Source organism: Eupeodes corollae, chromosome 2 (genome assembly GCF_945859685.1).
Source record: "Eupeodes corollae chromosome 2, idEupCoro1.1, whole genome shotgun sequence".
NCBI lineage: Eukaryota > Metazoa > Arthropoda > Insecta > Diptera > Syrphidae > Eupeodes > Eupeodes corollae.
This window is the reverse complement of record NC_079148.1, coordinates 142,776,364-142,802,007: the sequence shown is the minus strand read 5'-3', so window position 1 is coordinate 142,802,007 and position 25,644 is coordinate 142,776,364. Positions and strand designations below refer to the sequence as shown.

Genomic DNA, 25,644 nt, shown 5'->3' with positions numbered 1-25,644 from the left:
GTAAAGAATTCATGGTTCTCAGGAATTATATTTCGAATATGGAGCTTAATTTGAAAAGTGATCCGAAACGATTCTGGAGTTTTAATAATTCTAAAAGGAAATCAATTGGCATTCCCACTACGATAAATTTTAGAGGGGATAGTTTTACATTCTTGACAACAGTACTCGCACACAGGAATGGTTGAGAGTTGTAAGTCACTAGGCCCTGGTTCACAACGGACTGTTGCGCCACCCAATTTATTTACGAGTAGTTCTTCAGACATTAATAAAACTTTTGATCTTTTTGCTCAATTTTTTGAATCAGTTTACTCAACTTCACAAGGAAACTTGAATTTTCTTTCAGATATTACCCCTTAAGTAGATATTGGCTCAATACATTTAGAATTAAACGGTCTTCAGAATTTTAAACCCAATCACATTCCTGGTGTAGATGCCATTTCTTCTATTGTCTCAAAAAAAATGCTCTAGTTCTATATGCTTTAAATTGCAAATTGTATTCAACTTATCTTTATCGTGCGGGATATTTTTGAACGAATGGAAATCTTCTTTTCTGATCCCAATTTATAAGTCTGGTTCGAAAAATAATGCTAAAAATTACAGAGGCAGAGGTAAGCTGTCCACAATTCCTAAATTGCTCGAAAGTTTAGTAAAGACCAAACTGGATTGTCTCGTTAAGGAACATGTAAGTGATGCCCAGCATGGGTTTATATCGGCTAGATCAACTGTCACTAATCTCGCATGTTTTTCCTCTTTCGTTATTATTTGTATAAAAATTCAAAGTCAAGTAAACGCTATCTACACGGATTCTAGTAAGGCATTTGATTCTGTATGCCACAACCAACATACTGCTTCGTAAGCTTCATAACTTTGGGATTCTCTCTAATCTTCTTCAGTGGATTTCATCTTTTTTAACTGATAGGGTACACAAAGTAAAACTGGACAATCAAACCTCGAGATCTATTAAATGTGCATCAGGAGTTCCGCAGGGCAGTGAACTTAGCCCCCTTTTATTTATATTCCTTATCGATGATATTTGCAAAAACATAAAATTCAGTCAATATCTCATGATCTTTAATTGTTTTTAATAGTGAATTCCTTTTATAATTGCTTTAATCTCCAATTAGACTTCGATCATTTATCAAACTGGTGTTTGGTTAACAGTCTTAAACTTGTCAAGATATGCTTCGCTATCTCTGTCTCTAGAAAACTTTCAACTTATGAGTTTGCGTATTTTCTTGAGCGTATCCCTCTTCAGAGAACTGCTACAGTAAAGAATATGGGTGTCTCCTTTGATTCCAAGTTTACATTGTAAGAAAAGTACAATTCCTTCTACAGTTTTTAATCTCTGCATTCCACACAACGTTAAGGCTTACGTTTAAAATAAAAATTGTCACATTTTTTCGTTTCTTTTAAGATTGTTCTACTACACTTCCTGACGAAAATTGTGATACCAAAGCCTTATTACTTTATAATATCAACGAAGGAAGGTTCACTTTATGGATGGACTTTAGAGCTGTTAGTAAACAGAACAAAAATGAATAAGCTTTAAAAAAGTTCCGCTCTTAACAAGTCCAACAGTCTTTTCTTTTAATCATCCGATACAAGTATTCATGTAATTAACTGCCTTCAATCCCCGTTGACGTCTTATTCATATTTTGTAATAATCTTTTCACTCAGTAAAATTACTTATCAATAATATTAATTATCGCCTTCAAATACAACTTCTTCACCTTTTATTTATATGGTTTATTAAATTCAAACAACAACAAATTCTAATTTAAAATATTATAATACAAATTATGACTTGCCTTTCTGAGAGAAATCTAAAAACTGAATAATGAAAATTGATGTAAAATCACTGAGAGGTACTAACTGTTGGCTTTGAGTCATAATTTTTAATTTATATTGAAAAAAATCATGCTCAGGTGGGTTTTTCCGACACATACAATAACCCCCAGCATTACTTAACGCCTAGAAAAGCTTTAGACAGCCTGGAAATTCTGGACCCTAGAGAGTGATATAATTTTTTGCTTTTAAGAGAATTGTATCATTCTCTTTTTAAAAATAAAATACAAATTACATTTGCTTAGGTTCAAAAACTTATTTTAAACAATCATATTTCAGAGAAATATTTTTGATATTTTTAGCTTTAAAAAAAAACGTTAAAGAAAAAAAGGTTTATAAACATTTTAAATTCCAATTTTTATTTTTTTAAAACTAAACATTGTTTCATTCTAATATTCTAACACAATATGTATCACAAATATATATATCTTCTAATTTGTTAATAGGATTAAATTTACTTACAATATAAGCTTAACTTTCAAACTGACAACATCTAAATAACCTTAAATAATAATTAAACATTTTTATACATACATTTTCTTAAACCTAAAGGTTAAATTAATTTCAAAATCGTTTTCCTGACCAATGTGGCCATTTTTTGATGATTTCAAATAGAGCATTCCCTGGGCTTTCTGTCCCCACAAATTGTCTAGCACCATACAAACGATAATCGTCTACAAGCTTCTTCAGTCTTACACCTTCGGCTATAATCAGCTTGGCTGCATTAAGTTGACCTTCAGTAGGAGTCAGTTTTACAAAAGTCCCAATGAAAGCTATACAAATGCTATCAACATTAAAGCCTAACGTATGTGCGCCTTGTTTATCCCAACCTCGACCCTCATAAACAGCTCCATCGCCACCAACTAGAAAATTATAGCCTATATCACCATAATTTCTTGAGTCCATGTGAAAGTTTTGAATATTTTGAGTTTGAAGAGCACATGAAGCCTAAAAATAAAATAATGAAACACAAATTAGCTTTTATTAATAAGCTTTAGAAAATTAAGCTTCTAACCTGGCTCGTACAAAGTCCTGTTGCTGTGTGAGCTATTATAACCCGATGAACTGGCAAATTAAGCAATGTTAATGATTCTGATTCGGGTCTGGCAAGCCATTCGTCTCTTGTTACTAACCGCAAAATTGATCCTCCGCCAAAATTGTCCTTTCCTACAAGAATCAAAATAAAATTCTTTGTCAAATAGAAAATAATTTAAGACTTGAGACTTCAGCTTCTAATATATAATTTAAAAAAAATTAGTTTAAGTTCAGTTAAGTTTAAAGAATGGGGTAAGTGATCTTAGTAATTTCAGGAAAATGAACACGACTGCTTATACAAAACTATGTTAAGCAGCATTCACATGATGGTGACCAACCAATGAATTACAAAATGTGAGTTTATATACATTTGAAGACTTATTTGACACAAATTCTTAATAAAACGATAGCAATATAGTTTCTATTTGATATATGATGCATACTTTTACTTTTCAATATCATATATTAATAAATTTAAGAAAACAAATTTATTCGTCGCGAAAAAATTGTAGTTGTAGTTGTAGTTGTACATTATCCACACTCGCAACGAATAAAATAATCGCGCGTACTTAACCTAAAAAAATCATTCTCGTTGTGGTTTCTGTGGTCAAAATCAAACTTCATTCGCCACTAATTAAAAAATTTCATGTGAATGAAATGTCAAAATCGACGAATATTCGCTCTTTCGTTGGTCGTGCTCATGTGAATAATGCTTTAGAGAAGTTCACATGTTAGACGTGTTCAGCGGTTTTGCTTTAACAAAATTTAAGAAAATGAATTTAGGTGAATTTTAAGAAAATATTTTCAAATTCATTAACAAAAAATTGTTCAAAAATGTAAGGCGCTCGCTCTAATTTGACATTTAATGTTTTTTTTAGCATGAAACTGGGCTTAAAAAATAAGTTTATTCCACTAAAGTCACTTTGACGTTTATAAATGTTACGAATAGGTTCGTTTATAAATTTGATTTAGTATGATACCAGCAAAAAATTAGATAATTGTTGTAGACTCTTTGAATGTTTTACAACTAAGCTAATTTTGAATTTAAATCAAAGATTAACTCAAATTATCATTTGCTCTTATTCAAAAATACAAAAATGACGCGTTTTGTTTAAATTTCGAAACATATATTTTTTTAAATCGAAATCAAGTTCAAAAGATGTGTGTTTTTGTTTTGTTTGTGTTTTTGAAATACCTATTGTATTATTTACTGGAATATGTTTTCTATTTTCTTCGTCATCCTCGATTTCTTGATGCTTACTTGAACGTTTCATCAAAAAACTTGTTGTTGCAAAAATGCCTCCAATTACAATTGTTAGAGTTATGATAATAGCCGTAATAACAACTGCTCTTCGATTGAAAATAAATTTATATGGCTGGTGGTTTTGTGTTGAGTTTTTCTCCTTGAAATCTTCTGAAAATAAAAGAAAAAATCAATTGAAAAGTCAGCATTAGTAAATATAACATTTTGTAATGTTTTTAGCGATTTGTAGCCTTACGACTTCAAAAATATGGGAAAATGTAAAAGAGTTCTGATTATAAAAAAGTATTAATTGTGAATCAAACTTTTCTTTCCCAAGAACTAAACAACACTTTGTTAAAAGAGTGAGTTTTCCTAAACCAAATAACAGCTTACAGGTTTTCTATCGAATCATTTTGAAGATAACCAAAACCGTCTATTTTTCTGGCCTAAGGAAAAACTATATAGTTCTTAACAATAAGTTGATTAATGATTTTGCAAAGTACAAAACTTTTTCTATAGTCCAGTCAATTTGTCATAAATGGTTACATAAATTAGAGTAGTTTTGATTTTTTGATATGTTGTTTAGGTTGTTAAGTTTTTGAAAAACCCAAGTTTTCTAATTCCCTCCACCACCGAGGGCACCGCCATCTTGAATAAACGGCTCAATTTTTTTACTTTTACCTGTGTTTTCAAAATATCTTCTACAGTATTGGTTTGAGAAAAACAAAATCATCAGCTTTTTTAAACTAAATAAAATTATCTACAATTCGAGACCAAAACTAGCTTCAATAGTTCCCGAGATAGAGCTCTTTTAATTTTGAGAATTTTCCTCAAAAATGTGAAAAGTACACGTTTGTAGTCGGTTTTTGCTTGATAGCAAATAAATGGTAAAACCAACGCCAATGTTAATAAATAGCCAAAGTTTAAGAACAAACTGGTTCTGCTAAGTCATATAGACTCTGAGATATAATCTTTTTAATACTTTTGTAGTTTTTAGATTTTTTTTGTTTACCAATATATTTATTAAAAAAAAAACAAAAAGGTTCAAATTCTATTAATTATATATTTATGCAACGTTCATGTAAAAAGTGGTTGGTGAACCAAAATTTTGGAAAAAAAAGTTTACTGTGTTTTTATGCCAATTGACAACGAGAAAGTCAATGTCTTGACCAACCACACGCAGAGAGTCATATTGATCCAAAGTATGAAATAGCAGAAAAAGCAGTGTTCAGAATCATGAGGTCAGCATCTTCAACTGTCTGGTGCACGCAGATATAAGCTTTATGTAATGTCTTTTTCATCAGTTCAATGAAACGTTTCTTATTGCTTTCATTTCCAAGGAGCTTTACTTGTGTACTTTGTATCACTGTTTCCGCATGAAACATTTCATCGGGAGAAGAATGGGCCGCCCGTCAAATTCCTCCACAATATTTGGGGCTCTTTCTCTCATCGTCAGGGTAACCATCAAAAATGACAACTATATCTTGACCGTAATGATTATGCAAGTATTGAAAATAGCTATCAGCTATAGCTCTAAAAGAGGCTTGTCGTCGCCCCACAACTTTGTGTAGTAAATGGCCACCATCAACCACGACATAATGGGATCCCACGTGTATTTCATCCTCTGTAATAGGTGTGACTAATGTGTATAACAAAGATTTTGTCCCCTAACGCATACCCTTTTCTGTGAAAAAAAACATAAGAAAAGGTGACAATTCGAATTTTATAAATGCTTTTAAATCATCATCTGATTGGTTTGCTATGCAAAACCTGTGAAAAAGCATAAGGGGATCTAAACGGTGATTTTTTAAGAGCTTGAGAACTTTTTAAAAAAAAAAAGGGCATACAATTTGCAAAATCTCATCGATTCTTTATTTGAAACGTTAGATTGGTCCATGACATTTACTTTTTGAAGATAATTTCATTTCAATGATGACCGCTGCTGCGTCTTAGGTGGTCCATTCGGAAAGTCCAATATTGGGTAACTTTTTCGAGCATTTCGGCCGGAATAGCCCGAATTTCTTCGGAAATGTTGTCTTCCAAAGCTGGAATAGTTGCTGGCTTATTTATGTAGACTTTAGACTTGACGTAGCCCTACAAAAAATAGTCTAAAGGCGTCAAATCGCATGATCTTGGTGGCCAACTTACCGGTCCATTCCTTGAGATGAATTGTTCTCCGAAGTTTTCCCTCAAAATGGCCATAGAATCGCGAGCTGTGTGGCATGTAGTGCCATCTTGTTGAAACCACATGTCAACCAAGTTCAGTTCTTCCATTTTTGGCAACAAAAAGTTTGTTAGCATTGAACGATAGCGATCGCCATTCACCGTAACGTTGCGTCCAACAGCATTTTGAAAAAATACGGTCCAATGATTCCACCAGCGTACAAACCACACCAAACAGTGCATTTTTCGGGATGCATGGGCAGTTCTTGAACGGCTTCTGGTTGCTCTTCACTCCAAATGCGGCAATTTTGCTTATTTACGTAGCCATTCAACCAGAGATGAGCCTTATCGCTGACCAAAATTTGTCGATAAAAAAGCGGATTTTCTGCCAACTTTTCTAGGGTCCATTCACTGAAAATTCGACGTTGTGGCAGATTGTTCGACTTCAGTTCTTGCACGAGCTGTATTTTATACGGTTTTACACCAAGATCTTTGCGTAAAATCTTCCATGTGGTCGAATAACACAAACCCAATTGCTGCGAACGGCGACGAATCGACATTTCACGATCTTCAGCAACACTCTCAGAAACAGACGCAATATTTTCTTCTGTACGCACTGTACGCATTCGTGTGGTTGGTTTAATGTCCAATAAAGTAAACTGAGTGCGAAACTTGGTCACAATCGCATTAATTGTTTGCTCATTTGGTCGATTATGTAGACCATAAATCGGACGTAAAGCGCGAAACACATTTCGAACCGAACACTGATTTTGGTAATAAAATTCAATAATTTGCAAGCGTTGCTCGTTAGTAAGTCTATTCATGATGAAATGTCTGAGCATCTTTCTCTTTGACACCATGTCTGAAATCCCGCGTGATCTGTCAAATATTAATGCATGAAAATCCTAACCTCAAAAAAATCACCCTTTACAACAATGCTGATGTTCCCAATTTTGGCGGTATTGTTAATAGAAGCAAGCGTGAGTACCTTGTTCGTCCGGTTGAAGTTAATGTTTTCAAAATCCTTCCCCATCATTTTATAAATCATATCTCTCCCAATCTTCAGAAATATGGCAACTTACTTCATCAAGTCCCAGAATTCCTAAATCTATTGGCATTATCACTTCAAGTTTGGGGAATGGATTGTGTTCAGAAATCCACTGAGAGAGCTTTGCTGCATCTTCATTATCGTTATGTCAGTCTCGTTTATCGTTTCCTCTTCAGACTCCTTTAGACAACGAGTCTGAAGAGAAAAATGGTGTGGGAATTTCAAAACGAATAAATGTATAAAATTTTGGTTCAGCAAACACTTTTTACATGAATAATATATATTAATAGAATTTGAACCTTCCTGTTTTTTAATAATAAATTGACAAAAAAAAAATTCCACAAACTACAAAAATATTTAAAAGAGTCTATACGACCTATTACAGATGCTATTATATCAAACATTGGTGGAAGGATTTACCATTTACTTGCTATTAAGCAAAAACCGCCTAAAAATCTGTACTTTTCACGCTTTTGAGAAAAATTCTCAAAATTAAAAGAGCTCTATCTCGGGAACTATTAGATCTAGTTTTGGTCTCGAATTGTATATAATTTAATCTAGTTTAAAAAAGCTGATGATTTTGTTGTTCTCAAACCAATACTTAAGAAGATATTTTGAAACACAGGAAAATGTCAAAAAATTGAGCAGTTTTTTCAAGATGGTGGCACCGGCGGTGGTGGGGGGAATTAGAAAACTTGGATTTTTCAACAACTTACCAATTCAAACAACACATCAAAAAATCGAAATTACCCTAATTTTTGTAACCATTCTGGTTTTATGGTGAAAATTTGACTGGACTAATACAGTTTTTATCATTACAATATCGAACTTAGTGTTTGGAAATTCTTATGATTTATGTTATGAGTCTTCAGCTGGCTTTATATGAAGCTTAACGAAATCTTGAATTCAAACTACGTTTCGTAGTTAATTTTTAGTATTGATTTCGAATCGGGACTTCAATTTTAACAATCTTCTCAAATTGGAAATAATTATTTTCTCAACATTTTTCAAAAACTTAGCTTCGTTTAAACGAGGAATTAATTACAAAATCACAAAATCCTTTTAAACCGCTTTGCCTTTTTTTATTCAAACTAGTTTTAGCATACATTACAAATTATATGAAACACAATAAATATTTGAAATAAATATTTAAGATGGAAATTGTACTTTTGGAAAACCACCATTAATTTTATTTAAAAAAAACTACCGCATTTAAATAGCTACTTAAAGTTTTATAAATACGTTTTTGTTTTAAATTTTGTTTCCAATTTAAAAAAAATAATATCTCAAAAATCTGAAGTGATAGAATGATTTTGGACTCGGATTTGAATTAAGACTATCGGAAAAAGGAAATTTATTTTCAGGAACCAAAGCTTCTCGACCAATTTTATTTTAACGTCCTACTGGAAAAATTAAAAAAAACATGAATTTACTCAAAAAAAAAAAAAATTGCGTTAAAAGAAAAATAATTTAAACAAGGGGAGCAACGGCCATTTTTAAATAAACTTTCTCCTGTCAAGTTAATATTTTATAAGGTTTGTTTGTTTACCTTATACTCATCTGGTTCTAACGAACATGTGCTATTATCCCATTTAAATGCATAAATACAGAAATACATACAGCTGCGGTTCAAGATTAATTTATATTAATCATGGAAAGACACTGAATTAAAAATGCAAAGTGTTCTAAGCTAAAAGAATAACGCATTGAGAAAAATTACCTACCCCCACACCTTACCTAATAAAATGATTTGCTTATAACTAGAACAAGTTTCGTTGCTGGCTTACTCACGAACTATACCTAACTCTTTATTTGAATATGTTTTTTTCTTTATATGAAATAAAATCAGATTATTCACCAACATTCCATTTCCTATGGTTTTAAAGCATTTTAATTTTGTATTTTATACACGTACAGTTTTCTACCTAATATTCACATAAGAAAAAAAATTGAAACTATTTTTTTAACGGGTGTTTCCTAGAATTTTCTTTATTGTTTAAAATAAAAATTGTTTAAAATTTAACGAATGAATGTAATCTTTTTTGTCATAAATAATGATTTTACCTTATAAATGGTATAAAATTAACAAGTGACATATTCTTAAAAGCTATAAAAATTGAAGCTTCCTACAATCAAATTGTTTAACTTAATATGTATATATTTCCATTTACATCAAAAAGTGTATAACTCGCGGGAAGAAAACGTTCCCCCTTCTTTTGCTTTCTTTCACTCCTTTTTTAGTTTAAATTTACTTGTATCTATTGCGAAATAATCTACTATATTTATCATAAAGTCACAGTTATTTAAAAAAATTAAAACTAGGAGAGTAGAAAGATCTGGGATTAATACACTAAGTCGATAGTTATATTATATATGTGCGGCTCATTTTAAAGGTTGTTAAGAAAACTACAAACTAATATTATCTCTATTATCGAAATAAACAAAAAGCGCAAAATTATAAACGATTTAGTACGAGTAAAATGTTTAAGCTATTTTTAGCAATTAACTAAGGTTAAAAGATGATTCATCTAACTTAAAACGATGTAATCTCCTGACTATCTCTCAGCAATTTGCTAAAGTTAAAATCACACGTAATGGCTACTTTAACTTTTAACAATTTTCTAAATTTATTTGATATCCGTGCAATTAATCTTTTTAAGACAGTCGACGGAATGGTCCAGTCTACAATTGGGTATTTTACATAATAGGTCCGTTTAAGCTTCTTCGCTTAGTTTATTTTTACGAACTGTCACTATGAAGACATGTTCGGATGTCAGAGTTTAATGCAAGGGAATTAGCAATTTACTAGGAAAGAAAAAAGAATGGTTTACATTGTTGGAGTCTCTTAGTAAATTACAATTTGGTACTTAGTAAAATGTTAAGCTCATTAAAGAGCCTATTATGTAATCAAGACAATTCAATTGGAAGACAACTGCAAAAAAAAAAATCGTATTCGGTCAGTCCTAAGCTGGCAAACGCCGTGAACAGACGTGAGTTTATACTGTGTGAGCTGTGATTTACTCTTAAAGACTCTTAATTATTTTTTCCACTCAATTTATTACCATCTGCGGTGAGTGAATTTTAAATATTTAAGAAAAGAATATACATATTCTATAAAACTCACACATAAATTTCTATTATGGACGGGGGGACGGATCCCCCCAATCATAACCGGTTTAAAATCCTCGAATCAGAGGTAATTTTAAACCGGAACAAAAAACACAAAAGAAAATATAATGGTGATGATTTCCCTAATCTACCGGTAATTCAAAACGATGATAATGTGCCTCGATACATCGTCATCACTGGTTTAGAAAAAGAAGGCGATCAATTGCGTAAATTATCTACCTACAATCCTATTCGAATCAATCGCGGATTAGAGCACATTTCCAAAGATATATTGGAGGTTAAGTCAATGAGGTCAGGTGACTTGCTACTAAAAGTACTTAATGTTGCAACAGCTGATAAATTCATTAAATGCAAACTTATCGACTCAATCCCAGTCAAAGTGACAAATCACATTAGCCTTAATTCTGTTCAGGGTAGAATTTATTCCATGCACATCAAAAATATAACCGAAGAGGAATTACTCGAAGAACTAAAAAAATTCAAGGTTATCGAGGTCCGAAAAATGATGAAAAAAGAAAATGATTTATTAGTTGCAACCGGAGCAGCTATCCTCACTTTCGATCAAATTCGCCGTCCAAATGAAGTTAAAATAGGTTGGTTGAACTGCAAGGTCGAGGAATATATACAAAATCCAATGCGTTGTGTCAGTTGTCAAAAGCTTGGCCACACCAAAAACCGATGCACAAATTCGGTGATTTGCAAAGATTGCTGTCTCCCTCCACCTCATGATAAATGTGTTCGTATTTTCTGCATTAATTGCAACGACGAAAATCACACTTCATATGATCCCTCCTGCCCTGCCTTCCTCAGGTACAAGTCCGTCAACAAAATCAAAGCGGATCGTCGTTGTACTGTTCGCGACGCTTGGCAAATTTATAATGATAATCCTAATCTTCATCAGCTACCACCACCTAAAAAAAGAAATAGTTCGAAGCCTTCAATGGCAGAGATAATAAAAAAGAGAATTGAAAATGAGAAAATTCTCTCAAACATTCTCCAATCTTCAAATCCCGCTCCTACCTCAATAACATCACCACCAAGTACAATCGAAACCACTCACGATTTAAATAACGACCGAAATCTAACACAATCTAAGCTCTCTCTCATCGAAACCGAAATCAACAATAATCCCACAACTCAATCCTCAAACCTGCAGCATCACTCTCTTATGGAAGAGCTGAGCTCAGTTGACAAATCTCTCATCACTCCCATTCCTACTCATTCCGAAAATTACATACACAATACTCCTACAGAAGAAACACAACTGTCATCGCTATCTGACACAGAAATGTGTGATATTTCTGACTCCGATAACTCGCATACTAACTCTACTTCTGCAAAAGAAATTACATACAACTCACTCCCACTCATTAACCAAACTAACTCAAAAAACTATACTCATTCAACTAAAAACTTTAAAAAACAATAATGACTCTGTTGGATAATGATTTCATTATCCTCCAATGGAACATCCAAGGCTATACTAATAACAAACATACTCTAGAACGATTAATCGCAAAATACAATCCACACATCATAGCACTACAGGAAACACACTTCATTGCATCAAATTCATACATGTTTAAAATTAAGAACTACAAACCATTTCATCATAATAAAGGCTATGACTACTCGAAATCAGGCGTAGGGTTCTTAGTTAAAACTAGTATACCTGTCACCTCCCACACCATTTCATCTACAAATCTTCTCTACCATTCAATAGAAATTCCGGCAAAAATACCAATTAAGCTAACAAATATTTATAGAGAGCACGATGTTTATATTACAAGTGAAATTCTTGATGACATCCGATGTGATAAAAACAATCATCATTTGATCTTAGGAGATTTAAATGCCAAAAACACAATTTGGGGTTCTAACATAACCAACAGGTTAGGTACTCTTTTTGAAAATTTTGCTAATGATAAAGGCCTGGTGGTCTTAAACGATGGTTCACCTACTCTATTTAATACAAGAAACACCTTCTCTGCTGTTGATGTAACATTTGCATCTGAAGATTTAGCTCCACTTCTTCAATGGGAGGTACTTCCTTATGCGGAAAATAGAGACCATATTCCAATAATGATACGCACCCAAGAAAGAAAACTGTTGAATAAACGATCTGTAAGATTCAAAGAAAGTCAGGCTAACTGGAACCTTTTTGTCTCTTCAACACATTCTCTATGCGCAACTAACCCTGCATCTAACAACACCAACCAAGAAGCAGCCAAAATCAAAAAAATCTTAAGAAGTGCTGCCTCGAAATCAATGCCAACAACTAGACAAAAACAAGACACTCCTAAAAAAAATCCAGTATGGTTTAATTCATATATTCAGACTTTAGTTAAAACAAAAAATGTAGCCTGGAAAAATGCGCGTAGATACCCCACATCCGTTAATTGTATAGCATATCGGAAGGCTTGTGCCAAAGTTAAACACGAATCTATTAAAGCAAAAAGATCATCGTGGGAAAACTTCGTGAATACCATGGATCCAGCTTTAGACTCAAAAACACTATGGAATAGAATAAAATCTTTGCGATCATCGAATTCAGTTCAAAACTTCCCATATATTTTTCTAGATGGCTCATTAGAAAACGATCCAGAAAAAATAGCCAATACGTTCTCAAAGACATGGGCAAGCTATAGTGAAAATAAAACCTTCCCGGACAACGTTATTAGGAAGAAACTGACATTTAACTTAAATGACCTCCCTCATCAAGAAAACTTATACTCACACCTCGCAGATGATATTTCCAGGATAGAGTTTGACACGACATTACAAACACTTAACGGAACTTCTCCTGGAGATGATAAAATCACATATAATATGGTTAAATCAGCTGCCGATAACCTTAAAAACCGAATCTGCGCTTTATATAGCAACATTCTTCGGATTGGTATCTTTCCTCACGATTGGAAGAAAGCTATACTCAAGCCGATTCCCAAGAGCTCCCAGAATTATCACCACATAGAAGGGTATCGACCGATTTCTCTTCTCCCTGTTCTCTCAAAAAAATTTTTGAAAAAATTATTGGACGTAGAATAGGCTGGTTTATGGAAGAAACTGTAAGTAATGAACAACATGCTTTTAGACCTAACAGAGGAGTTCAATCCTTAATCCACCTAATGGAACATAAACTATCAGATAACCTCTCATCTTGTAAGCACAGTGTAGTCATGTCATCTGACCTCGAGAAAGCTTTTGACCGCGTTACCACATTTCCCATCATCGAACAATTACACAAATGGGGAGTCCCCAAGCAAATGTTAAAGGTTATTATATCATTTTTATCTGGAAGAACTTTTTGTGTTGATGTCAACGGCTTTACTTCAAAAAAGTTAAAATTGGAAAACGGAACTCCACAAGGATCTCCCTTGTCTGTGTATCTATATAATGCCTATATTGAAGCACTCATTAGAGAGCTTACACTACCAAAACACGGTCTAGATTTCGTTGGTCTATATGTAGATAATATCTTCATAGTAGCCTCTGGTGACCCATCAAAGGTAAACGAAATTTTGAAATCTGCAGATTCTATAATCTATGCTTGGACACAAGAAACCGGTGCGAAAGTTCCACCTAGCAAAACAGAAGCGCTTCACCTTTGTCGGAAAAAAAAATGTTCTATTACTCCTCTTACGATTCGTAACTCCACAGTCAACATCAAAAAAGAACTCAGAGTCTTAGGAGTTACTCTCAATAGTAATCTGAAATGGGATCTCCATATAAAAAACACCATTAACCAACTAAAGAAACGAAACAATGCTCTGAGAATGATATGTTCCCGCCGGAAAGGTCCCCATCTAGAAACGGCCCTAAAAATAGCCAAAGCCTTAGTTGAAGGAACTCTCCAGCATGGACTCACTATTTTTATGTGGACAACTAAAAAGAACCTGGAAAGCATTGATACAGCCATAAATGAGTGCTACCGAACTGCTACAGGAGCACTTAAAACAACTCCAATTGAAGCTCTCAGAATAGAAGCTGGCTATAAAACAATTAATAGGCTAGGACAAAAAAGAGCAATTAATTTAATAAGTAAAGCACTTACAGACATAAATCACCCTCTTTATTCTGCTTCACAAGAAGTTCAACACAGACCAAAACAAAACAGGAAGAATTCAATATCTTCCCTTAGTAAAATATTAAGCCTTGTCTCAGCTCATGGAAGTATGCCTTTAGAAACGTCTTTGAAGCTCAACTATTCGTCCCCCCCTCCATGGAAAAGACACTTACTGCCAATCGACACCAGCCTCTCTAGTCACAGGAAAGAAAACACTCCAAATGAACACTTCCTTATGCTTCACCGTGAGCTTATCGAAAACATCAAACCAGTGAGAATTTTGTACACAGATGGATCCTATAGGAATAAAATCTCAACATACGCCGTCATCGAGCTCAAAGCGAACCACGAAGAAATCCTCACTTTTCAAGGACTCCTTCCAGACGCGGCTGGCAGCTATCTAGCAGAATTAACAGCAATATTGAAAGCACTGTCCGTGGCAAAAACATGGACAGAAAGGACATTGATACTCACTGACAGCTTAAGTATCCTTACCGGAATCAAAAGTGCAACTAACAACTGCTCCACTCTTAATTACATCCGGAGCATCCTATTTGACAAAACCAACATAACCCTAGCTTGGATACCAGGCCACGCTGGTATAAGAGGAAATGAGCTAGCAGATACTGCAGCAAAAGACGCCACTAACCATCCATATTTAAAAGAACTGCCACCTATATCTCAGCTTATCCGCAAAATGTTCATGGCTAATGAGCAAGAAGATCTCAAAAGCTCTTGGCTAAAAGAGGAGAACTTTCTTCGTAAACACCACTCAACACACCTCAGAACTCCATACAACAAAAACCTAACCAGAGAAGAATGTATTTCTCTATTTCGGATCAGAGTTGGAAAAACTTTGTTTACGAGTCGCCACTTCTTCACAAACGATCCCCCAGAGGAGTGCGAAAGTTGTAAAGAAGTTCTCTCAATCTGGCATATTTTTGCAGAATGTCCGATTTCTCGTCTAATCAAAAATACCATCCCATTGGAAGACAAGCAGAAACAGATGGGTGAAATACTAAACCCATCTGACATTAATACTTATCAACGCATAAAATCAACAACAACCCTACACAACAAATTTAAAGATATTTGAACTTTAATATTAGTTATATTTTTTTGTGTAAATAAATAACATAACATTACATCATATTTTTCTTTTCGATTTTAATTTTTTTCATAAATTACATATTAATACTTTTACATAAAAAAAAAAAACAAATTAAATACGACATCTATGGTCTTGCCGCCCTGATGTCTTCAATATAAATAATTTTATAAATTTATTTTTGTAAGTTATTTTTTGATAAATAAATAAATAAAATAAAAATCGTATTATGGGGACAACTTTTTTCAGTTGAGTAGACCATATACGTTACCTACTTTTATGTGCATGTTTTGTGTCAAAATCAGCTGTGTTAAGTAAAATACGTAGGAATTTCGAAATTTTGAGTTCAGTACAAAATTTTATAAAAAAGACAAAATAATAGGAAATGGAGAGTTCTATTGATGTTGCGCTGATGTAAAAAAATATTCGAGATCACTCCAATCCATTGGAACTTCGAAACAAAAAGTATTATTTATAAACAAATTCTTTGATGAGTGTTGATTTTATTGTCTTCGTTTTGTTTCAGATTTATAAGTTATTTAAGACTCGACAAAGACGCATTTGTTTATGTGCTAAATGAAATCAAAGATCATTTGAAACAACCACAGCGTTCCTCCGCTATCCCACCAATTCTCAAACTCTGCACTGCCCTACGTTTCATGGCAAAAGGAAGTTACCAAAAGTGCAGTGGTAATGATTTTAATTTAAGCCTTGCTCAGCCAAGAGTTTCGGTAGTGTTAAAAGAAGTGCTAGACGTAGTAGAAGAACGTATCTGTCCCCAATGGGTTAAGGCTCGTATGACAAATGATGAGATGAATTTATCAAAAATTCATTTTTACCAGCAAACCAGATTTCCTGGAGTATAGAAAAGGTTACTACAGTCTGAATGCCATGATTGTAAGTGTACATCCCATCTTTAGTATTTTTACTCTTTGCCATTCTTTCGCTGTTCTTGATGGTGGTCCAATGCTATTCAGTTGAACAGCTATATTTTCCCATTCTTCATCTTGGGTTCTTTTTGTGGAACCGAATTGTCCCTTGCCTCTGACCAGCTCAGGTTTCTGCTGCAGAACTCAATCAACCTCTCGAATTGGGCAGGTTTAGTTATTTTAAATCTAAAAAAATTATTTTCTTACAGATGTGTATATTATTATTTGTAAAACTTACATTTTTTTCTCCATTTTCTTAAAAAAAAATTGGTTTTCAATGAACTGTTGATGCCTACCGTTATATTTTTGTACACACAAATGCACTACACAACTAGTAAATATCAGTTGCTGAATTTTGACAACAATCACAACTGAGAGACAACTCAACTGGCTTACATAATACCCCGAACACACTTGAAAAGTCAACCATTTTTTAGTTGACTACTGGTTGACTTGTGACAGTCAACTAGTTGTGATCGGTAATACCGATTGCCGGATTACAACTCAACTTTGTTCTTAGTAGTCTTACATAATAGGCCACTAATATTTAATTTTACAGAAAATTATATCTTTTGTAGGTTATTCTAAAATCATTTTGATAAAAAATAGATGTATTTTTATTGAATAAGGAATTTCATTTAAATATGGCGGTGTTTTGCTGGCGGCACCAGTCTGAAACTTTGTTTTTTTATAGGAAATATTGGTACAAAATAATGTATATGATTTTATTATATTGGTTAACACCCCAAAATCTTTGAACTTTTTCTCCAAATCTATCAAACGGTCGACTGTATAACTTTCGACTTTCGTTATAACTTTTCTTATGCAAAAACACATAAGCTACAAAAAAAACTAAAGCTACTTATACCCCCCTAATATATGTTAAGGACGTATAAATTAAGCTTTTGACAATATTCAATTTTTTTGTCATTTTTCGAAGTACGGTTATTTGTGTTTTTCTTAAATTTTGTAGACTCTAAATTTGGACAAGTTTTTATTATAGGTTGGCTTGTTTTTGAAAATTCAATGGAACATTTCTTTCCAACTTAACAAAATTCTATCATAGAAACCATCGTTTCATTGGATGCGTTCAGTCTCGTGTTGGATAGGGTATCTTGGATAGGTGGATTTTTAGATAATTTGCTGAACGAGTTGGATAGCTGCTATTGTTCTGAAGAGGTGTTTTTCATCGCTGGCAAAACCACTGCGTAGGCTTTTTTATCTGTCCTACTCCTCAGGTCTCGTTCCGAGCGGATGGAAAACTGCATTTGTCCCTCTAATTACCGACCGATTGCACTTACGTCCCTCCTTTCCAAGGCCATGGAAACGCTGATTAATTATCAGCTCAAGAAATATCTCGAAGATCGAAAGCTTCTTAATGGCCGTCAATACGGCTTTCGTAGCAATAGATCCACTGGTGATCTCATAGTTCATCTCACCGAATAGTGGAACACATCTTTACATAGTTTTGGAGAAAGTAAGGTTATTGCACTTGATATTTCAAAAGCATTTGATAGGGTTTGGCATCAGGCTCTCTTATCGAAAATGAGTTTTTCGGTTTTCACGAATCCCTGCTTCATTGGATTAGTTCAATACAAGTAGTATAGGATGGGTTCAAGTATGAAAACCACAAAATAAATTCTGATGTGCCCCAGGGCTCTGTTTTATCTCCAACACTCTTTCTCATTTTTATATAATATGATTTCCTGCCTGCAACTTCTAATCCAATATATTGTTTTGCTGACGATAGTACTCTTAGCTTTTCATATTCGTTTTCAGATTCCCACCCATCTTCTTCGGATGTGGAACTGCAACGACAAAATATGATAAGTTCATTAAATTCCGACCTAAACAGCATTATGCAATGGGGAATATGAAACCCCGTGGAATAATTCTTCGAAAACGCAATGCTGTCTAGCATCGTTAAAGCGAAGTATACTCCCCTTGCCATTATCCATAAATGGCACTTGCATCAATGAAACTGGACATTTTGATATTCTCGGTATCTTTATCACCAATCACCTTTTGTGGAACGATCACATACGCGATGTGGCCAAAAATGCCGCAAGATGTTTGGGTTTTCTCCCTTCTGATCTGGCTGTTATTTACAAGACTTATATACGTCCAGAGCTTGAGTATAACTCCCATTTCTGGACTGGTGCTCCCGCAACTTACTTAAGCCTATTGGATAGTATTGAACGTAGAGCATTTAGATTGATTGGTGATATTATCATCATAAAATCATTTAAGTCGCTTGAACATCGTCGAAATATTTCTTGTTTCACCCTCTTTTACCATTATTTTAATGGTTTATGCTTCAGAGAAATAGCCAGCTGCATTCCTCCCCTTAAACAGTTCAACCGTAATACTTGCGCTTCTAGGAATGCTCATCAATATACCCTCGAGCCCAACTTCGGTCGTACTGTCAAGTACAGAGATTCGTTCTTTAGCCGTACTATGCGAATGTGGAATGCCTTGCCACACTCTGTCTTTCCCAGCTATTGCAATATTCAGGAATTCAAAACCAATGTGCACTGATACCTCCTTTCTACCCCGCTCTTCCTTTCCTAGTGCTCACACTGTGTCTACATAATAAGGGTAGTTATCCCTTTATGCGCTTATTATAAAAAAAAAAAAAACTCACAAAAAGCAGAGAAACATTTAAGCTTCGCAGTCAAAATAGATTATAATTACCTTCTAAAATTCGGAGCCAAATATCTTCTTCCTCATCTATGATGTACTGAACATCCTCAAACACAACTTCAACTAACATTTAGTATCCTTTTGATTACCAACAAATACCAAAAGCTGAAATCAATTTTTTAAAGTTTATTGAAATTCAACCATGTGTTGAATCCGCTCTTCTGTCAGATACCTACATACCCTATCTGTCAGAGAATTAACGCAGCCATTTTCTAGAGAGGCGTAGTTTTTACTTGTCAAATGTCAAAATATGACAGCTTCAAATATTACAGCTACTCAAACTGCGGGCTATTCTATTAGAAAGCCTTATTCTATGAAAGTATAAGAATGTTCCAATCATGAAGATTAAAATTTTGTGTAGCTTTTTTCCCGTGAAAAAGAATAGCCAATGTAAACAAGGCACCACTTTCAAAACACTGATTTGTTTTCCTTTAAAATAAATTGTTTTAAAAAGCAACACATAGAATACTGGCTTAACGTTTCCACTGTTTCTGTTTTAATTTATTTTACTATATAAACAAAATTATAAAAATTTTCGCTATAAAGCAATAAAAAACAACATCAAACATTGCTTTTGTTCAAAAAAAAAATAAAATTATTTATATGTGCTTTAAGTTGTTAAAAGATTTAAATTTTCGTAGTAAACTCCCACTAAATTATTCAGACAATGTTAAACTTATTAGGTACCATGCATACACTCGCTTTAAACAAAAATATTGTGATTCACTTTTCGTTGCTATTTAAAGAACGCCTTTTGTTTATTGTTTATTACGTGCACGAGCACATTTTTATACTAAAGCTTATAAATAATTGAATAACTTACAATATTTTATCAGGTAATAGCTCTTCTCTTCTGAAATTTGACAAAATGATTCACTTACCAAAAGTGGATAGATTGTGAAAGGAAAGTACTAAGTCACTCATGTGCTTTGGAAGTAAAGCAAATTGAGTTGGAAATGTTTGATAAGCCTCCAACTTGCTTAACACAGTAAAGGGCTCTGACCCTAGGATATTGCATTAACAAAAATGTTCTTTCTTCAATTTTCAAACAAAAAGAACTCCCTGCTCTTACCACCATAATCTAATCTGGACAACAGGAAACATTTCTTATTTCTGACTTTCATAAAATATTGCTCTTCATTATTAGCTACGAATATTACAATATTAAATTAAGAAATTAAATACAATTTATATTGATGATGAGTTTTGATAAGAACAACTGATAATGATAAATTCCTTTTGTTTTACTTTATACATATGCATCTATCTTATCGTTATCATTTTTGATTTCAAAAGACAACAATTTAAGACAATATTATATTTTTGTTTGTTATTCAAAACAAACAACATTTTTAACTTTTTCTCAGAATATTTTTATAAAATTTAAAGCTTTTAATTGCAAGATTCAAGACATGACTTAAAATCTGCGTTATAAATGAATAAATTAAATAAGCAATTAAGAAGAAACCGAATACAAATTGATAAAATTTGATTCAAAGTAAATGACTTTATAGAACTTAATTAGTCGACTATCTAAAGGTTGACATTTAATTTAAAATTTCAATTTTAAATTGAATATATAAGACATAATTGGTCGATCCAAAAAAGTCTTCTAATAGAATTCATAGTTCTAGTTTGTTTGATCCAAAAGTTAAAAATAAATCCTCTTGCTAAACGTAGAACTATCCGATAGTAGAGTTGACATTTACAAAAAGGGCAACCCTATTTATTGACATTGGTCATAAATGTTTTTTTTTGTATTATAACTCCACCGCAAATCGCCTCTGTCTGATTGTTTAAACTTAAAAGCTTGAAGGTCTTAGCGCTGGGAAGCGTCGCGTGTCTTTTTGTAAAAAAATATGGAAATACTTTTTATTCAATGAATTAATAATTGACAAATTTTGTTTGATTCATAAATTATGTATTAACAATTTAAAAAAAAAAAACAAAATGACAACCATGCAAACAAAATATTCCATATGTACATACATATAATTAAGCACATTCAATAAACATCAAATAATTTAGTGGAACAGGTTTAAAGTAGGTCCAAATATTCACCTTGAACTTGGAAAATGTTTTCGTTTATTAAACTCGAATTAGACATATAGGCTAGGGGCACATGAACCTGCGTCACTTAATGACGTATTCTTTTAATACGTTTTAAATACCTACACTTATATTTAAACATTAAAACTTTTCAGTGACTTAGATTTTGAGCTTCATAAGGAACAACAACATCGATGAGGTGAGCAAGAATTTGGGATAACCTAAAAATATTTTTTTTTTTAAACGAGTTGTATAAAAATACTTGCATGACGAAGTTGTCATTTTAAATGGATTTGACAACAATGAAATAAAACGCAACCGTAAAATAAAAACATAAGATTTCCTTCCACTTCCACTTCTGATTCTAGTTGATAGTACAAATTGCATCGATATCATAATTAAAACATTTAAAAGCAATTTTCAGCGATTGATAGTTTTTTTTCTTTGCAAGGGAAAGAGATAATGCAATGCATACCTATCAATACAAATTGCGATTATTTCTGCTATAGTCATGCTCCATTTAAAAGCGTTCGTTTTTTTCTTTATTATTATTAAACACACAAATAGATTGGCCTTTGAACTGATTCACTTGTCAAGTTTATTTACTTTTACTGATATAAAAAAGATAGTGTAAAGCAAACTTATTTGAACATTGAAGTTAAAAAAAGAGGCAGTGCCCAAAGGAATTCTATTTGATTTGCTCGATTATAAGAATTTCTATTGATAACTTTGGATTTCAACTTAAAAACTAGTTTTGGATTTGCATTTAACGTGACACTTTTGATCTCTTTTTGATGATAACCAAACAAATCACAACCAACATCAGTCAAAGTGACAGATCTGTCAAAAATCTAGGTTAACAATTTTGATTCCAAATCAAAATCAAATCAATTTTTTATTTAACCGAACATGAAACAGAGACTTAAAGTGATTTGACAGATTTCAATAGAAATTAAATTGATTTATTTTGACAATGAAAAACCTTATACTTACTTTGATCACTTGATGGTTTTCTCGATGCATTTGGACTATCATTTTGAAAACTAGGATTATCATTGCCCTGAAGACAATCAGCTTCCCGATTACGACTTTCGATTAGAAATTGTTGTATCGTCACGGGGCCTTGATAATAGTTCTTCTGGCCAATTGTAATATCTGAGGAATTTGTAAAAGCCAATTGAGGATTGCCACAGCCTAATGACGTCGATGCCGACGCCATTGCTAAAACATTTATATCATGTTCTACATCAACACGCTGTTCTAATAATACCAATCCGTCATTGCCCCCAATATTAGGAATACATCCAACATTTCCCGGCAGACAGGAAGTCTGATGCCCGAGCTTTGTGATGGTATAGTTTCCATTGGAGTCCTCACCACCGCCGCCATTATAATCCACATCACAATCTGAATCGATGACGCTGGAAGATGCATCTGAATGTATCGATGTTATCGATATGCGTGTACTACGGAGGGAAGATGCCGCCGACGACGTCGATGAAGTCGACCCATTTGAAGGCGTGGTTTTTTTCGACGATCCCTTATTGATCGTTGTCGCGGTCGCGGTCGGACTGACATTTTTAGCTAAATTAATTATGTTTTCTATATTTATAGTTGCATTATTATTTTTCGATGAATAATTGTTATCACATTCAATACTAGTGCTTATATCGATATTGCAACGTTTTGTGTCAGATGACATTAATCTGTCATTTAAAATCACTCCCGAATCTGCTGATGCGGCACTGTCATCTGATTGAATATCAATTTTGTCATCTTTCAAATTCATTTTCAATAATTAAACAAATTTTGACACAAATTCATATCGGAGTTGAACATCAGAATTGTATTTAAAAAAAACAAACACACCTACGCGCACTTTATGGTTGCATTATTATTTTTTCTTTGTTAAATCATTTCAATTTTAAATAATGAACTTTGACGGAAACGCAATGCATTTATTTCATACATACATATAAAAATTGCACTTGCATATAGATTAATGATAAGCTTTCATAACGTCTGAGCCTGAGCGCGAAGTTGTTCTTAAACTGATTATGCCAAATATTCACAATTCACAAGTGCTAAAAATAGCTATAGAAAACCTGATGGGGATTGGAGAAAGGTTGTTTCAAAATGGAGTCTCTGAAGTTTTGATTTCTTCCGGCAAATTCACTTGATTTCCAGTACAAACACAAAAGACATAATCAAAACTCAAAACAAATTAAACAGAGGATAAAATTTACAGAAATTTTAAAAAAAATTATTCAATAATTGCGGCGCACTTTAAACCGATAAGAGCTTTAAACATTAACAAAAAGCTTGTTTTATTTGTTTACATGGAATTTTTAATGTTTTACTTTTTTCTATTTTGATTTTCAAAACACACTTTAAATAACAACAAATACTATTGCTATTTATTTTTTTGTTTAAGTTCAGGGCTTAATCACGGATTCTATACAGACTACAAACAGAACCATGCGAAAGATCAAATCGAACTGATTTGTGTTTGAGTGGTGGTGAATCCAATGGGTGTGCTCCTTACTTTCTGAATTGCGGTATAAAATTCTTAATCCAAGTAAAAGATTCATACAAACATTCTGCTATACAAATTCTAAAGTACTAACGCTTTTATTTTATAAAAAAAAATAGATGTCACCTAACTTAAGCAGTCCACGCAATCGATACCATCGTTGCATTTAACCGTATCAGCGAGTATCATTTTTAAATAATACGGTTTCACCAATCAGAACCTTAGTTTATTTTTCGAGCTTAAGCTATTCTAAATACAGTTGTAAACCACATCGACTTAACTAACAGATTTCACTGAATCAAACATATCTAATTTTGTGGAACGCACTCATTTAAAGTAGTATTCACATGAGCGCGACCAACGAACGACGAATGAATTACAAAATGTGAGTTTATATACGTTTGAAGACATATTTCCACACAGATTCTTAACAAAACGATAGCAATATAGTTTCTATTTGATTTATGATACATACTTTTACTTTTCAATATAATATATTAATAAATTTAAACATTTCAATTTACTTGATTGCAAACCATGGGGGTAATGAAAAGACTTCCTTCTTCTCAAGATAATGGTTAAGGCATTGGGAGGACATTTGCAAGGAGAAGACATATTAAGCTCGCAAAATGTTTAACAAAGACGCTGTTCACATTTTTATCGATGTGAATGAAGTCATCCTTCTAGAGTATTGTTTATCTAAACTTTTTAAAATTGACAAATTTGAGAGCAATAATTTTAGATACCTAATGCCATAGATACAATTATCTTAAAAGTTTGTATTTTTATCAACTAATCCTTTTTTAAGAATTGTGAAATGTCACAAATCAATCTCCTAATGAACGAAATAAATCAGATTGTGCCCATGAAAACCACTTCAAAATTGATTCTAAAACTACTCCGATAAATTCGGATTTATACCAGATGAAAACGCAGTGTAATACTGTATAATTACAGTAGGGTCTTCAAAGGAAACCATTGGCTCTTTCCTCCAATTCGAGATACCCTTACACTCGAATCCCAGGGGAAACATCAAACAATATTGTCACATTTATAGAGGAATGTGATCATTCAAAAACATTCATTTTTTCTGAAAGAGAAACTTTCTTTCTGAAATCGGAAAAAATACTTCAAGAACGATTTACACACTTTTCTGTTGTACATACATTTTGACAGTTCGTAACTATACAAATTCGACGCATTTTTTTACATTTTATACCGTTATTTGTTGGTTAAATGAACAACGCTATTAATGTATAATATTTTTGACGTATATTTTGGGTCAGTTTACTTTAATAATGTCCAAGCAAAATTGACATTTAAAGTAATTTGCAAAAATTATAGAACCTTCTGATAGGATGATGACTTTTATGGCACCTTCTCTGCAAACAGAAATGTTTGCTAAAGGAAATGAAGAACAATTTTTGTAACTGCTTTTTAAACAGAGAAATTTAGAAGACCAAGTTTGTGCAACTCCAGTTAGATACTTTAGATTCTTGATTATATTTTTGAGAGATAGTTTTTAGATACTTTTCATTTTATCTTGTACTTGCTAATTGTATATGTTCATATGAATACACTTTTCGTTTTTATATTTAAAATAAAACTTGTTTAGTTTGAAAAAATCTTAAGTGTTAAGTAATTATTGTAGGCAGATCGCAGGTCATATATCAAATAATGTTTACATTGAAAAATCATTAAAAAAAGCTTCGCAAAAATCATCAGAAGGTATTTATTTTAAATTTTCAGTAAAAAAACAATAACTTGATTCAAATTTACCCAACAACTGCTGT

General features: G+C 32.9%; 1 protein-coding gene across 1 annotated transcript in view; it reads right to left on the bottom strand.

Annotated features, from left to right (window-relative positions):
- Positions 1-23,810, bottom strand: part of LOC129945277 (peptidoglycan-recognition protein LC-like) — a 29,505-nt gene extending 5,695 nt beyond the window's left edge. Inside the window, exons 1-4 of the mRNA XM_056054935.1 lie at positions 22,312-23,810; positions 4,076-4,294; positions 2,861-3,012; positions 2,415-2,793 (exon numbers count right to left, since the gene is read on the bottom strand). Coding sequence (XP_055910910.1) covers positions 2,415-2,793; positions 2,861-3,012; positions 4,076-4,294; positions 22,312-23,107 — 1,546 coding nt within the window. The 5' untranslated portion in view covers positions 23,108-23,810. The remainder of the gene's footprint in view (positions 1-2,414; positions 2,794-2,860; positions 3,013-4,075; positions 4,295-22,311) is intronic.
- Between the last annotated feature and the right edge of the window lie 1,834 nt (positions 23,811-25,644).